This window comes from Hypanus sabinus, chromosome 13 (assembly GCF_030144855.1).
Source record: "Hypanus sabinus isolate sHypSab1 chromosome 13, sHypSab1.hap1, whole genome shotgun sequence".
Taxonomy (NCBI): Eukaryota; Metazoa; Chordata; class Chondrichthyes; order Myliobatiformes; family Dasyatidae; genus Hypanus; species Hypanus sabinus.
The window spans coordinates 87,319,225-87,332,593 of NC_082718.1; the positions used below are offsets into that span (position 1 = coordinate 87,319,225).

General features: G+C 38.0%; 1 protein-coding gene across 3 annotated transcripts in view; it reads right to left on the minus strand.

Moving 5' to 3' along the window:
• The window catches only part of LOC132404077 (ABC transporter B family member 1-like), a 152,893-nt gene that overhangs the window by 114,757 nt on the left and 24,767 nt on the right, over positions 1-13,369 (minus strand). For all 3 annotated transcript variants that reach the window (XM_059988085.1, XM_059988086.1, XM_059988087.1), the window contains exons 8-9: positions 3,548-3,608; positions 865-1,000 (exon numbers count right to left, since the gene is read on the minus strand). In XM_059988085.1, coding sequence (XP_059844068.1) covers positions 865-1,000; positions 3,548-3,608 — 197 coding nt within the window. The remainder of the gene's footprint in view (positions 1-864; positions 1,001-3,547; positions 3,609-13,369) is intronic.

The following is a 13,369-nucleotide window of genomic DNA, read 5'->3' on the forward strand; positions in this document are numbered from 1 at the left end:
CACACCTTCCACCCAGACATTGTATTGTGGTCAACTGAAGACCAGAAAATAATTCTGGTTGAGCTGATGGTGCCGTGTGAGGAGGGATGGGAAGAGGCTCATGAGAGGAAGGCCTTGAAGCATCAGCCCTTAGTGCAGGAGTGCAAAGACAAGGGATGGCAGGCATGGATGTTCCCTGTGGAGGTCGGCTGCAGAGGTTTCCCAGCCAAATCAGCATGGCGGTTGTTGTCAGCTCTTGGCCGGGACGAAAAGAGCAAAAAACAAGCAGCTTGCAGGATGGGGGAAGAGGCAGAACAAACCTCTTGTTGGATTTGGAGTAAGCGAGAGGAGGGAAGCTGGAAGCCAGGAGCAGATGGGCAGTGATTTAGTCACCACTGCCGGCCCACCAGCTGGAGTGTGTCGTGGTTAAGGGTTGAAACACTCTGTTAGGGTTGGGAACCACCTGATGATATCTGCTCCTGGCTGAAGGCTACGGTTACCTCATAAGGTATCTGGAGAATTCACCCTAACAGGTGTATGTAACAAGTGCTGTGAAAACTTTTTAGGCCTAATAGAACAAAGGATTAGGAGTAATATTGGCTAAGGTTTCAGCCAACTGCTGATCTTACTCCTATAGCAATTGGAGGGAGCGAAAGCACTGGCCAACATAGAAGTCTGTGAAATGGGTATGGTGGATTGGGAGAATATTTAAACACATGGAAAATGCATTAAAATAGACAAAAATATAGGAAGAGAAAAAGTACCAACTTATTTTATAGAAGTGAAACAATTGCTGCTGCAGCTTTCATAAGCGAGCATGAGTTAATAAAATGTTTTCTCTCTCCAAAAATTCAACCTGCAAATTGATACGAAATTTGAACTCACCATAAAGCACTCCCCCAATTGCTACAACTGGAATGGAAGCGAGGAGTACTCCAGTCAAAGCTGGACTTACAACAAACATGAGAACAATAGATCCAATTATTTGCAAAGTGTATCGCAGTAACATGGATAGGTTTACCTGCAGTAAAAAGAATTCCAAATTGTGACTAAACATGTAAAAGCTCTACTTCCATTGTCATACAATTTTCATAGAACACTTTCCATATTTTTCCCAGTTACAGTCATATTATGAAATTTAGAGAGTGCAGAGTTTGCATGTTCCTGACAGGATTAAAGGCGAAGTGAATAAGAATAAGGAACCTTGGTTCTCTAGGGATATTGGAACTCTGATAAAGAAGAGGAGAAAGATGTATGACATGTATAAGAAACAGGGAGCAAATAAGGTACTTAAGGTGTATAAAAAGTGCAAAAAAGTACTTAAGAAAGAAATCAGGAGGTCTAAAAGAAGACATGAGGTAGTTTTGGCAGTCAAGGTGAAGGATAATCCAAAGAGCTTCTACAGGTATATTAAGAGCAAAAGGATAGTATGGGATAAAATTGGTCCTCTTGAAGATCAGAGTGGTCGGCTACGTATGGAACCAAAAGAAATGGGGGAGATCTTAAATGGGATTTCTGCATCTGTGTTTACTAAGGAAACTGGCATGGGGTCTATGGAAATAAGGCAAACTAGTAGTGAGGTCATGGAACCTATACAGATTGAAGAGGAGGAGGTGATTGCTATCTTGAAGCAAATCAAAATAGATAAATCCCCAGGACTTGACAGGGTATTCCCTCAGACCTTGAAGGAGACTAGTGTTGAAATTGCAGAGGTAGATATATTTAAAATGTAGGTATCTACAAGTGAGATGCTGGAGGATTAGAGGATAGATCATGTTGTTCCGTTGTTTAAAAAAGGCTCTAAAAGTAATCCAGGAACTTATAGGCCGGTAAATTTGACGTCAGTAGTAGGTAAATTATTGGAAGGAGTACTAAGAGATAGGACCTACAAGTATTTAGATAGACAGGGACTTATTAGTGAGAGTCAACACGGCTTTGTGCATAGTAGGTCATATTTAACAAATCAATCAAGTTTTCTGAAGAGGATACAAGGAAAGTGGATGAAGGGAAGGCAGTGGATGTTGTCTACATGGACTTCAGTAAGGCTTTTGACAAGGTCCCGCATGGGAGGTTAGCTAGGAAGATTCAGTCGCTAGGTATACATGGTGAGGTAGTAAATTGGATTACACATTGGCTCAATGGGCGAAGTCAGAGAGTGGTAGTGGAGGATTGCTTCTCTGAGTGGAGACCTGTGACTAGTGGTGTGCCACAGTGATCAGTGCTGGGTCCATTGTTATTTGTTATCTATATCAATGATCTGGATGATAATGTGGTAAATTGGATCAGCAAATTTGCTGATGATACAAAGATTGGAGGTGCAGTGGACAGTGAGGAAGGTTTTCAAAGCTTACAGAGGGATTTGGACCAGCTGGAAAAATGGGCTGAAAAATGGCAAGTGTGAGGTATTGCACTTTGGAAGGAAAAACCAAGGTAGAACATACAAGGTAAATGGTAGAGTACCGAGGAGTGCAGTAGAACAGAGGGATCTAGGAATACAGATACCAAATTCCTTAGAAGTGACACCACAGGTAGATAGGGTAGTAAAGACAGCTTTTGGTGCATTGGCCTTTATAAATCAAAGCATTGAGTATAAGAGTTGGAATGTTATGGTGAGGTTGTATAAGGCGTTGGTGAGGCCAAATTTGGAGTATTGTGTGAAGTTTTGGTCACCGAATTACAGGAAGGATATTAATAAGGTTGAAAGAAAGCAGAGGTTTACAAGGATGTTGCCCGGACTTGAGAAACTGAGTTACAGAGAAAGGTTGAATAGGTTAGGACTTTATTCCCTGAAGCGTAGAAGAATGAGGGGAGATTTGATAGAGGTACATAAAATGATGATGGGTATAGATAGAGTGAATGCAAGCAGGCTTTTTCCACTGAGGCTAGGGGAGAAAAAACCAGAGGACATGGGTTAAGGGTGAAGGGGGAAAAGTTTAAGGGAACATTAGGGGGGAGTTTCTTCACACAGAGAGTGGTGGGAGTGTGGAATGAGCTGCCAGATGAAGTGGTAAATGCAGGTTCACTTTTAACATTTAAGAAAAACTTGGACAGGTACATGGATGAGAGGTGTATGGAGGGATATGGTCCAGGTGCAGGTCAGTGGGACTAGGCAGAAAAATGGTTCGGCACAGCCAAGAAGGGCCAAAAGGCCTGTTTCTGTGCTGTAATTTTCTATGGTTCTCTGGATGATAAAACATCCTTCATTATACAGAAGCTTCATCAACAATAAAAATTGCATCTTCTCCATTTTTACCTTTAAGAAATCTTTAGAACAAGAAGTTTTGGTGATATTGTAGTAATTGCCTATCAAATAATTAGTTTATATGTATCATTAACACAGACATTCATTCCTCTTATATTTCAACCAATGCATACATAAACACCAGCAAGTCGGTAGTGGAAAGATAATTTGAATTCCTTTAATCAGGCATCTAAGCACTTCAGTAGTGTACATCTATATGTACATCACAGAGGAAAAAATTCAAATTTTTATTTCCATGCTTTGTTAACATTACATGATATTTTTATTGCGAAGATACAACATGCTTTTGTTTGCTCTTGTACTTACTGTTAAGGTATTCTGAATGATCTGAGTATCAGATGACAAGCGATTAGTTAATTCACCAGTTCTGTTGGAAGAGAAATTTTTTAATTAAAATTTGGCTGAACTTCCATAAACTATTTGAAAATATGCTAAAGTTTAATTACATATTTACAGTATGTTAATCAAATTGACTCAGTAAATCTTTGCATGAATTGTGAACATCAATTACAGATCACAAATAAAAATAACTAAAAGATAATGTTCAGTTAATAAAATTTCCATACTCTTGCCGTTCACTGCAGAAAGGACTTCTGTTCTTTAAAAAATATTTTTATCATATAAATAAAAAAGTTGGAGCTTTGAACTGCCAATTTCAAAATGTACTTGCTGTTTTCACTGGGAACAAAACTGGCAGTTAAAGAAATTAACTGAAGAAAAGATATTATAACTCAGCAATATACAGTACATTTCCTCATTTGAGTCTTTGGTACCTTGACAGTTACATAGAGCAGATTACATTGCAACTGTACATAATATTCATAATTTTGGGTGTAAATTAAAATTATATTCTAACTAGAGGTGGCATATCTTGTTTCTGAAAGCCTGCAAAAGTTCAATTACTCTTCTGCAAGGAAATAATTTTCAGTTTTTAAATACTAAATCAAGAATATTAGAACTAAATGCCTCTCCAGTTGATTATAAAATTGTTGTAAATATCTTACCCTAACCGTACTAACACTATAATTGCCTAAAATGAACAATAAATTAAGTGATCAATGGGACAAAAAGTGAATTCCTAATAAGCTTAGCAATTTAATCATGCGACTAGACTGGGCCACTAATTGCATGGTCCATATGCAAGGCCAGAATTAAAAGAAAGGAAACAAAAGTAATGGAGAAAAATGAAAAGAAATAGGAAATTCTTTGTTGTCACTACGTAATGTTATTGCCAGTGCAGTAGCAGTCAATTAAAAAAAAACACTGCATCCAACAAAGTCAGGAAGGAAAACTATAGATCAGATTTATAAAACAAATACACATTTCATATATTGCCTAAATGCAAGTAAGGGTTTATTGATGGTTTTAGGGTTGGGACTTTTTCCATTAAAACATACCACAGTTATTTAAGTGTCATCTGTGTACTAAATCAGAAAATAAATTTAGTACTATTAATGTTCATCTAAACTTAAACAAGAACAACTTTAACCACAGTAATTTTCTATTACTTTATGGCAATCAATATTCATTATTATGTCAAAGTTATAGCTTCACAATTGTGCACATTAGACAACTGTTTCTCCAATTTCTCTGACCCAAAAAATGCATAAATAGGAAGTTTCAAATTGACTACAGAACAACAGTAATAGAAGCAGTAGTCACCTATCTACAGCTTTTCTCAACTTCAATTTCACTGTCTTTTTAAAACAATCTGCTTGAATTTAAATAAGAAAGTTAAAAAGCTGGCCTTCCATTTCGATAGTACCTTTCACATATCTTTCAGGAGACCCAAAACGCCTCAAACGAAGGATCTCGGCCCGAAACGTCGACATCGCTTCTCCCTATAGATGCTGCCTAGCCTGCTGTGTTCTACCAGCATTTTGTGTGTTGTTGTTTGAATTTCCAGCATCTGCAGATTTCCTCGTGTTTGCTCAAAAATATTTTTACTATTTTGCACTGATACTGCATAAAGTGTAACAAATAAACTTATATAATATGAACACCCAAAAATGGTTAAAAGTACACAGGTATGTCCATTTCCAACATTAAGCAAGGGACATAATGACCTGAATTCAAAATCTCTACTTTTCTTTGAATTGGAGGCATGGCTTTTTATTAATGCCCATTTGATGGATCAGATGGACCCTTGGTGAATACCTTATCTGAAAGATGGTATATATGATGCTTTACATGATACACAAAAGAGTCAGTCTAAATATAGTACTTAAGATGGAAAAGCAAATATTATCACAATTTTGCAATTTGACATGACGTGCATGTGGTTTCCTTCCTATTAAGGCTACCATTCATTATTCAGTTGCTTGTGTCTCCATTCATTTTCTTATCAATCCCACTTCTGTGCCAACTGCCTTTGAATTTCTTTACTGTCATTTTCTACAATTCTCTTTCCAATACGTGCTACTGTATCAGATACCATTGTGTGAGAAGATTCAAGATAAAGTCTAACAAGGCTTAACAAAGGTGAATTGTCACTACATTTTACATACATAGTCATGAATGACAAAATCAAAGTATTGAAAGATTTGTTCTAAAATAAAGACATCTGGAATAAATCTTTACTGGAGAAGTATCTAGTGGCTCTTAGTTATTGTCAAATATAGCACGTTTCTCCTCTAGTAAAGCCATATTGAAATTAACAGCTTGATGATTTAAAAGATTCATATTTAAGATCTTTCCTTCTATGTTCTCCTGATCCAAAACTAAGCAAATAGATGTTTTTCAGTTTTTACTAGCAGTATTTCAGAAATTCTTAGTACTACCATTATGAAGGTATGAGATATCATGATTTTCCTTTAAGTTTTACACTGAAAAGGTTTACTGGTTTGAAACATTTTCAGAAGTATTCACTCTTAATTTACAAGTTTATTGCAAGCACTAGGGTAAGCATCCCTGTTGTTCAAAGAATTGCTACCCATCTTTGGTTTAAATTGACCAGATACTTTACAAATCATTAGCACAAGTTTTATTCCTGATCTTCATGTTTAGTCAGGAACTTTGAATTATCATATTTCATAATAACAAAGTACATGGAAGATAATAAGTCATTATTTAAATTGCAATAATAAACCATTTATTAAGTTTCCTCAATTACTTTCCATCCCAAAGACCAGGAACCCCAAAATGCATTGAAATGAACCCCAGCAGCAAGGACACACTGAATTATTTTTGTGGTGTAGTAACTTTTTATGAAATCATAATCCCCATTATTCATTGTTCTTTCAAACACTATTTGGAAGGTTCCATTTCCTGACTAGACATGTACAATAACAAGTAAACAATCCTTCTTTCATCAGGAGGTATAATTCGTAGATCAACACTTCGATCTCAAAATATTTTCAGCTGTTGAAATATGCACAAAATATTTCACCACATATCAACTTCTTGATAAAAGTTAAGACAGAGCAAGAAACCAAGTTTGGGGGGGGGGGGTAAATTAAATTACCACAATACCCATTAACTCAGAATTCTTGAAGAAGTTTGAGGGTTAAGAACAGTTCATTTGAAACACACAATTCCCAGAATGTATATTAGATCATTTTTTAAATCAAGTGCAACAAAGATTAGCTTACTCAGAAGATAACTTTTTTTGTTTCATCCTAATGTTGATGTGACAAATAAGTGCAGTCATACACATTGTCCATTTTATTAAAAACAGTAAAACATCTTTGTAAAGCAGCAAACATTTTCATAGTAGCAATGAACTCTGAAACTTGCACATTGAGGGAAATCTTAGAAACTTTGTTATGTTTCATTCCAAAATATAATTAGCTTGGTTAATATAATGGATGCAACTTTCTTCATTTACTGTAACTTAATTCCCTTGTTTCCCATCCATCATTTTAAATATTGCCTACATACTTCTCCGAGTAATCAGATAATCTGCAATTAGAAGGCAAATGTAGCTGAACATTTTTAGTTAAAATACTATTGCTTTGCACACTTTACTATAAGAGATACCTGAAAGTGTAAAATAAGTTAAATAAAAACCTCTACAAGGAGCTTAATCACCCAAATCTCTTGCTTCTGGACTTCAATGCAAGTGTGCAGGCAGATTGTGAGCTGTGGACCATTTTCATTAAGCACCATAGACCATGGAATATAAAGAAAATGGAGCTAGAATACCCATAATTCAGCCCCCCCCCCCCCTTGGAAGTTTTCGTGTTTTATTGTTTTACAATCATGGTGGATTTAGTTTGACATTTTTTTGACACTGATCAACAGAAAAAGATTCTTTTGTGTCAAAGTGAAAACAGATCTCTACAAAGTGATCTAAATTAATTACAAATAAAAAACACAAAATAATTGATTGCTTAAGTATTAACCCCCCACCCTTCTAATACGACACACCAAATCATCTCTGGTGCAGCCAATTAGTTTTAGAAGTCACACAATTAGTTAAATGGAGTTCAGCGTGCAGTCTAGGTGTTTCAATTGATTATAGTAAAAATACACCTGTATCTGGAATGTCTATCTGCTGCTGAGTCAGTATCCTGGCAAAAACTACACCATGAAGACAAAAGAACACTCCAAGCAATGCCACGTAAAGGTTATTGAAAAGCACAAGTCAGGACATGGATACAAGAAAATTTCCAAGTCACTGAATATTCCTTAGAGTACAGTTAAGTTAATCATCAAGAAATGGAAAGAATATGGCACAAATGTAAATCTGCCTAGAGCAGGCCATTCTTAAAAAACTGAGTGACTGCAAGAAGTGGACTAGTGAGTGAGGCCACCAAGAGACCTATGACAACTCTGAAAGAGTTACCAGCTTCAATAGCTGAGACGGGAGAGACTGTGCATAAAACAACTCTTACCCAGGTGTTTCACCAGTCACAGTTTTATGGAAGAGTGGCAAAGAGAAAGCCACCATTGGAAATAGATTCATGAAATCTTGGCTAGAGATTGCTGGAAGGCATGGGGAAGACTCTTAAGTCAGCTAGAAGGTTCTATGGTCTAATGAAACCAAAACTGAGCTTTTTGGCCATCAGACTAAATGCCAAGTTTGGTGTAAATCAAACACCACACATCATCTGAAACTCATCATCCCTACCATGAAGCATTGTGATGGCTGCATCATGCTGTGCGGATGCTTCACTGCAGCAGGCCCTGGAAGACTTAAGAAGGGAGAGGGTAAATGAATGCAGCAAAATACAAGGAAATCCTGCAGGAAAACCTGATGCAGTCTGCAAGAAGACTGCAGCTTGGGAGAAGACATTTTCCAGCAAGTAAATGACCCCAAGCATAAAGCCAAAGCTACACAGGAATGGCTTAAGAACAACAAAGTTAATATCCTGGAGTGGCCAAGTCACAGTCCAGACTTCAATCCAATTGAGAATTTGTGGTTGGACTTGAAAAGAGCTGTTCCCTCACGATCCCCATGTAATCTGTCAGAGCTTGAGCAGTTTTGTAAAGAATGGGGAAAAATTGCAGAGTCCAGATGTGCAAATCTGATAGAGACCTATGCACACACACTCAAGGCTGTAATTGCTGCCAAAATTACTTAAAGGGGGTGAGTAATTACGCAATCAATTTTGTTTAATAATTGTAATAAATTTAGACCAATTTGTAGAAATTTGTTTTCACTTGAACATGAAAGAGTCATTTCTGATATTCAGTGTCAAAAAAGCCTAAATAAATGCACTGTTATTCAATGTTATAGAACAATAAAACATGAAAACTTCCTGGGGGGTGAATACTTTTATAGACACTGTATGTTGCTGTTATGAGGTTTGTGTAAATAATATTCTTTCATATGTCCCCATGTCATATGGTGCCCTGGTGTCATCCAAAGTCACATCATTGACATCAGCTGGATCTAAGCAATTATCTGATCAGTACTACAGGCAAGTCTCTTGACAAGATATATAATGCATTCAGCTACAAAAGTATAGACAGTGATTTGAACTACCCTCTGTTGTGTTCCAAGGTAAGGAGACAACTCCTCAAGTTTTTTCTATTCAAAGCACAAAGGCAATTCCTGCAAAATTATCAAGTCTACTTGTCTTTTGAAATAAGATTTTCAATTCCACAGAACAAATACTATTCTATGTTTCTCACATTTCCAAATGGAGTTGAAATATATGTCAAATCACTATTTTCAACACTGGATGAGAAACTGGAATGGGAACCTTCTGTTTTGAAACCTGTTACTGAAGCTGAACAATTTGTCCTTACTAATGAAAAGAGAGACCCAAATGAGAAGAGCTGCTTGAAAATAAAATCCAACAAACTATCAGGTACTAAAATGCCTGTTAGCTTTGTCCATCTGAGAACCAAGTACATCAGAAAGTTGCTTCTCTTTAACAATGCCATGTTGGTATCCCTTGCAAGGGACTTATCCAGTGGCTATAAAGCACTCAGATCATCAGCATAGAAAGAAGGATGACAGGATGCAGCACTGTATTCCTAGAGATTAGTGACGGTATCAAATATCTAGAGTCCATAACTGTCATCAACTCAATGTGGAAATGAACAAATGAATGAATATTACAGCAACTGGATTTGTTATGTTCAAGCTCAGGAAAGGAGTGTGGACCAAAACAAAACACAAAATAAGCAATTTCCCAATGTGCCTCATGCACATTCCTCGACCATAGTGAGGACTAAATTGCACTAGACAACAGGGTGACCTGTTGGGGCATCCTTTGCAAGAAGGGTAGTGTGATCAGAATGAACATTAAATTTTCCTGAATGCTATTGGTATTGCTTTGCTTTGGAAACTGAAGAAGAAAACCTCAGTTTATTAAAGAACGACACATAGCAGGTGTTACGTACCCCGTAACTGGGTCACTTACCAGCAAAGATAGAGAGGTCCGTTGAAGTCTGATGGTACTATTTTAACAGTATTTATTGATAAAAATACACAAAAGAATATCAATGCAAACATACAGATAATATACGTCATCAATACTAAATCTAAAAGTGCGGGTATAATAATAATCAATAAGAAATAGCTCTATCGTTGTCTAGGGGATAATGTATTGTCCGATGGAAATATAAAAGTCACTGTTAGTTCGTTCAAGCTGCAGCGTTTTGGTTTGAGAGAAAGACGGGTTAAAACTTGCCTGGTCCTTTTATGATGTCAATCCTTCGAGAGTCGTTAGGAGTTGGTTTTCCCCATTGTTAGCTAAAAGCCATTCTCCCGTGGTAAAAGCCACCGGTTCCGGGGCAAATGGAACCGAACGCACGTGGCCTCCTCCCACCGGCTTCCGCTATTACGGGATCGCTAGCGTTTCTTCTGGTGCGTCTGAGGGACTGTTCCCACCGACCCTCTTTTATCCTGACTCACAGGGTCTCAGATGTCAATCAGGTTGGGGGTGATGCAATCCCTCCCTCAACCAGCCCACTTTGCCTGAGGGCTTCCACATAGCACAGTATTGTAATACACAAGTTGTCTCCAAGAGACAATGGCCATTTCCCGCAGCTTTTATATCGCCGGGGGGGGGGGGGGGGGCGCCAAGACATTCCGCACGTCTCTCTCTCATTTCCTGGGTCTCCTGACCCAAATCAATAGCGATCCTGTGATTCTCAAAAAGGAGGGGGCTACCCCGCACCCTTCCGCCCCTCAGAGCTGTGGTACATTCATAACACAGGGCAAATATAGCTCCTCCTCGTTTAATGAAGGACACTTTTGATGGCATTATTTGTGGTTGATCTGCCACCCATGTGACTCTCGTTGTCATTCTGGAGACGTGCAGTCCTTTCATCCGCTGAGTCTTCATCTCTTCTGCTGTTTATTCTTTGTCTCCGATCTGGGAGACTTGCATTTCTCTTCTCCTGTCTCCTTCTCTCTCCTCTTCCTGTGCCTGTTTTTGTTATTCTGGAGACGTGCAGCCCTTTCACCCCATCTCTTCATCTCTTCTGCTGTTTGTTGTTTGTCTCTGATCCTGGAGATGTGCATTTCTCAGCTCCTTTTTCTCATCCTTTCTCCTCCTTCTATGCCAGCTGTTGTCATTTTGGAGAGGTACATGCCTCTCCTCCTCTGTCTCTTCTTCTCTCATCATTTTTGTCCTGACTCTTTGATCCTAGCGTTGTGCAGCCCTGGCTTCATCCGATTCTTGTTCTCTCCCTCTCCTTGCTGTTTCCCGACGACGTGTGGCGTCATTTCTTGACCATAATGTCCCCCTTCTCTTTCCATGCGGCATAATTAGGCTGACCATATTTTTTTTTACCCCAATGCTGGATAGAAGATGAGAAGCAGTAACACCAAAGCCTCCAGGATGCTGATTATTCTTGATGATGTGGTTTACGCTCTCCTAAATGGACGTGATATAGTCACCGCTGTCCTTTGACTGTAGTAAAGGGTTTGATGGGTGTCTCGAAGTACATCATTACAATAAGATTTAATAATCTGTTATTGATGGGTGGCAGTTAGATCTGTCCCAATCCTGCACATTCTGATGCTGATTAGCAGAATGTGACCGCTCAAAATAGAGCTACCCTGCCCTTTTGCTCAGTTTGGTGTCGCTGCTGTGAGCATCATGAGTTGCTTCTGCGGCTGGCCGTGCACATGCGTCATGGTGTTGCGTCACTGTTTCCATCATGGCTGACATCAGTGCTCGGGTGAAAACAGGGCTGTTGATTTTGGTGAATGAGCAATTTTATATTAATATATATCGTTGAGCTTTGCCTGCATTCTGTAAGTTAGCGCATGTTAAGTTGATTTAGCCAAAAATAGTGCCGCTGCAATACACCGTTTGCGCTAATTGGAGGTCACAAACAGAGCATGAGAGTTTTAGTAGTATATAGATACGTAAGACAAAGGGAAAAAGCTTAGCTGACTCGTTAATTAGATCTCACACACATATCCTACTCATCTTTTGAGACAGGGTCACCAATTTAGGAGTGCTGGAGTGCACTACCATCACCAGCATATGTGCTATTTAGCCAACAGCACGTGGAATGGATTGGCCATATTCATCAGATGCAAGACTACCATATTCACATAGACATTCTATCACTGAACTGGGATTGAGTCACAATCTGCTGCAGTTCTATCTCCGCTACAAATAAAACTGTCAGTGAGATAAGATGGAGAGCACTTACACAAATAGACCCAAAAATAGCCGCTGGTGGTCAGAACTTCCAGAGGCTTACTGTGCCAGAGAAAATAAAAGAAAAGGAGAAACAGAAAGCTCAACTAGTTGAAAAGAGGACTAGGACTCAAAACAAAAAACCTGCTCCACTTCCTTCAATTGCAGCAGCTGTTTAGCATGGAGATGCCCATCACGGCACAAGTCAGAAAGATGCCATAAGTCTGAAAATTAAATTATTTTAAAATAAGTTTAGACAGCGTTTATTATAGAAATATATTCCTCATCCTAACTAGTGCAACAAGTCCTACTGTTCTGTTTTAAAATGCTCAGTGCATCTAAAGTTTCATCTTATAATTTTGCAAAAACAAGAAAATTGTTCAAATGATGAATCTCTTCCTGAAATTATAACCACTCTGTAAATATGCAAGTGTTTGCTTGTTCTACCTAATCAACTGAAACAAACCTGCCAAAATATTTTACTTAAGGACATCATCCTTCCAATTATTGAATAAGGAACCAGTAGAGATTCACAATCTGATGTATCACAATTCGAGGGATTAGATAAATTTAGAAATATAGAATAAAATTTTAAGATGATCTCCCATGGTGAGTCCATAGGTATCTTACAACTAACATTCATCATTTTAAGTCCACAACCATTATGTCAAGTGGTCCAGATGTTAAATGATAGTAACCAATGCTTGCATATCCCTAGGCACTTGTAAAGGCTTGGCATCACACCAGTCTTCAATATTTCTCACTCAATTTGCAACTCCTCAGTATGAAATGAGTTTTATACTTGTAATCATTCAGTATGCAAGATGGTAACTTCATAGCTTCTCACACTAAATACAAGAAAATTGAGTATAATTCTCTCATCATAAACAGAAAAACTTCAAAATCATCAGTCCATTATCTACATGGTCAATATCACTATTTAAGTTGTTCCGATTGTATAAGGACACATTTCTGAAACACCAAATTTTCTTTAGATTTGGATTTAATAGTTTTCCAATTATTATGTGCATTATCTGAAATTCTGATGCACTAAAGCTAGTGTTCCTTGTCTGAT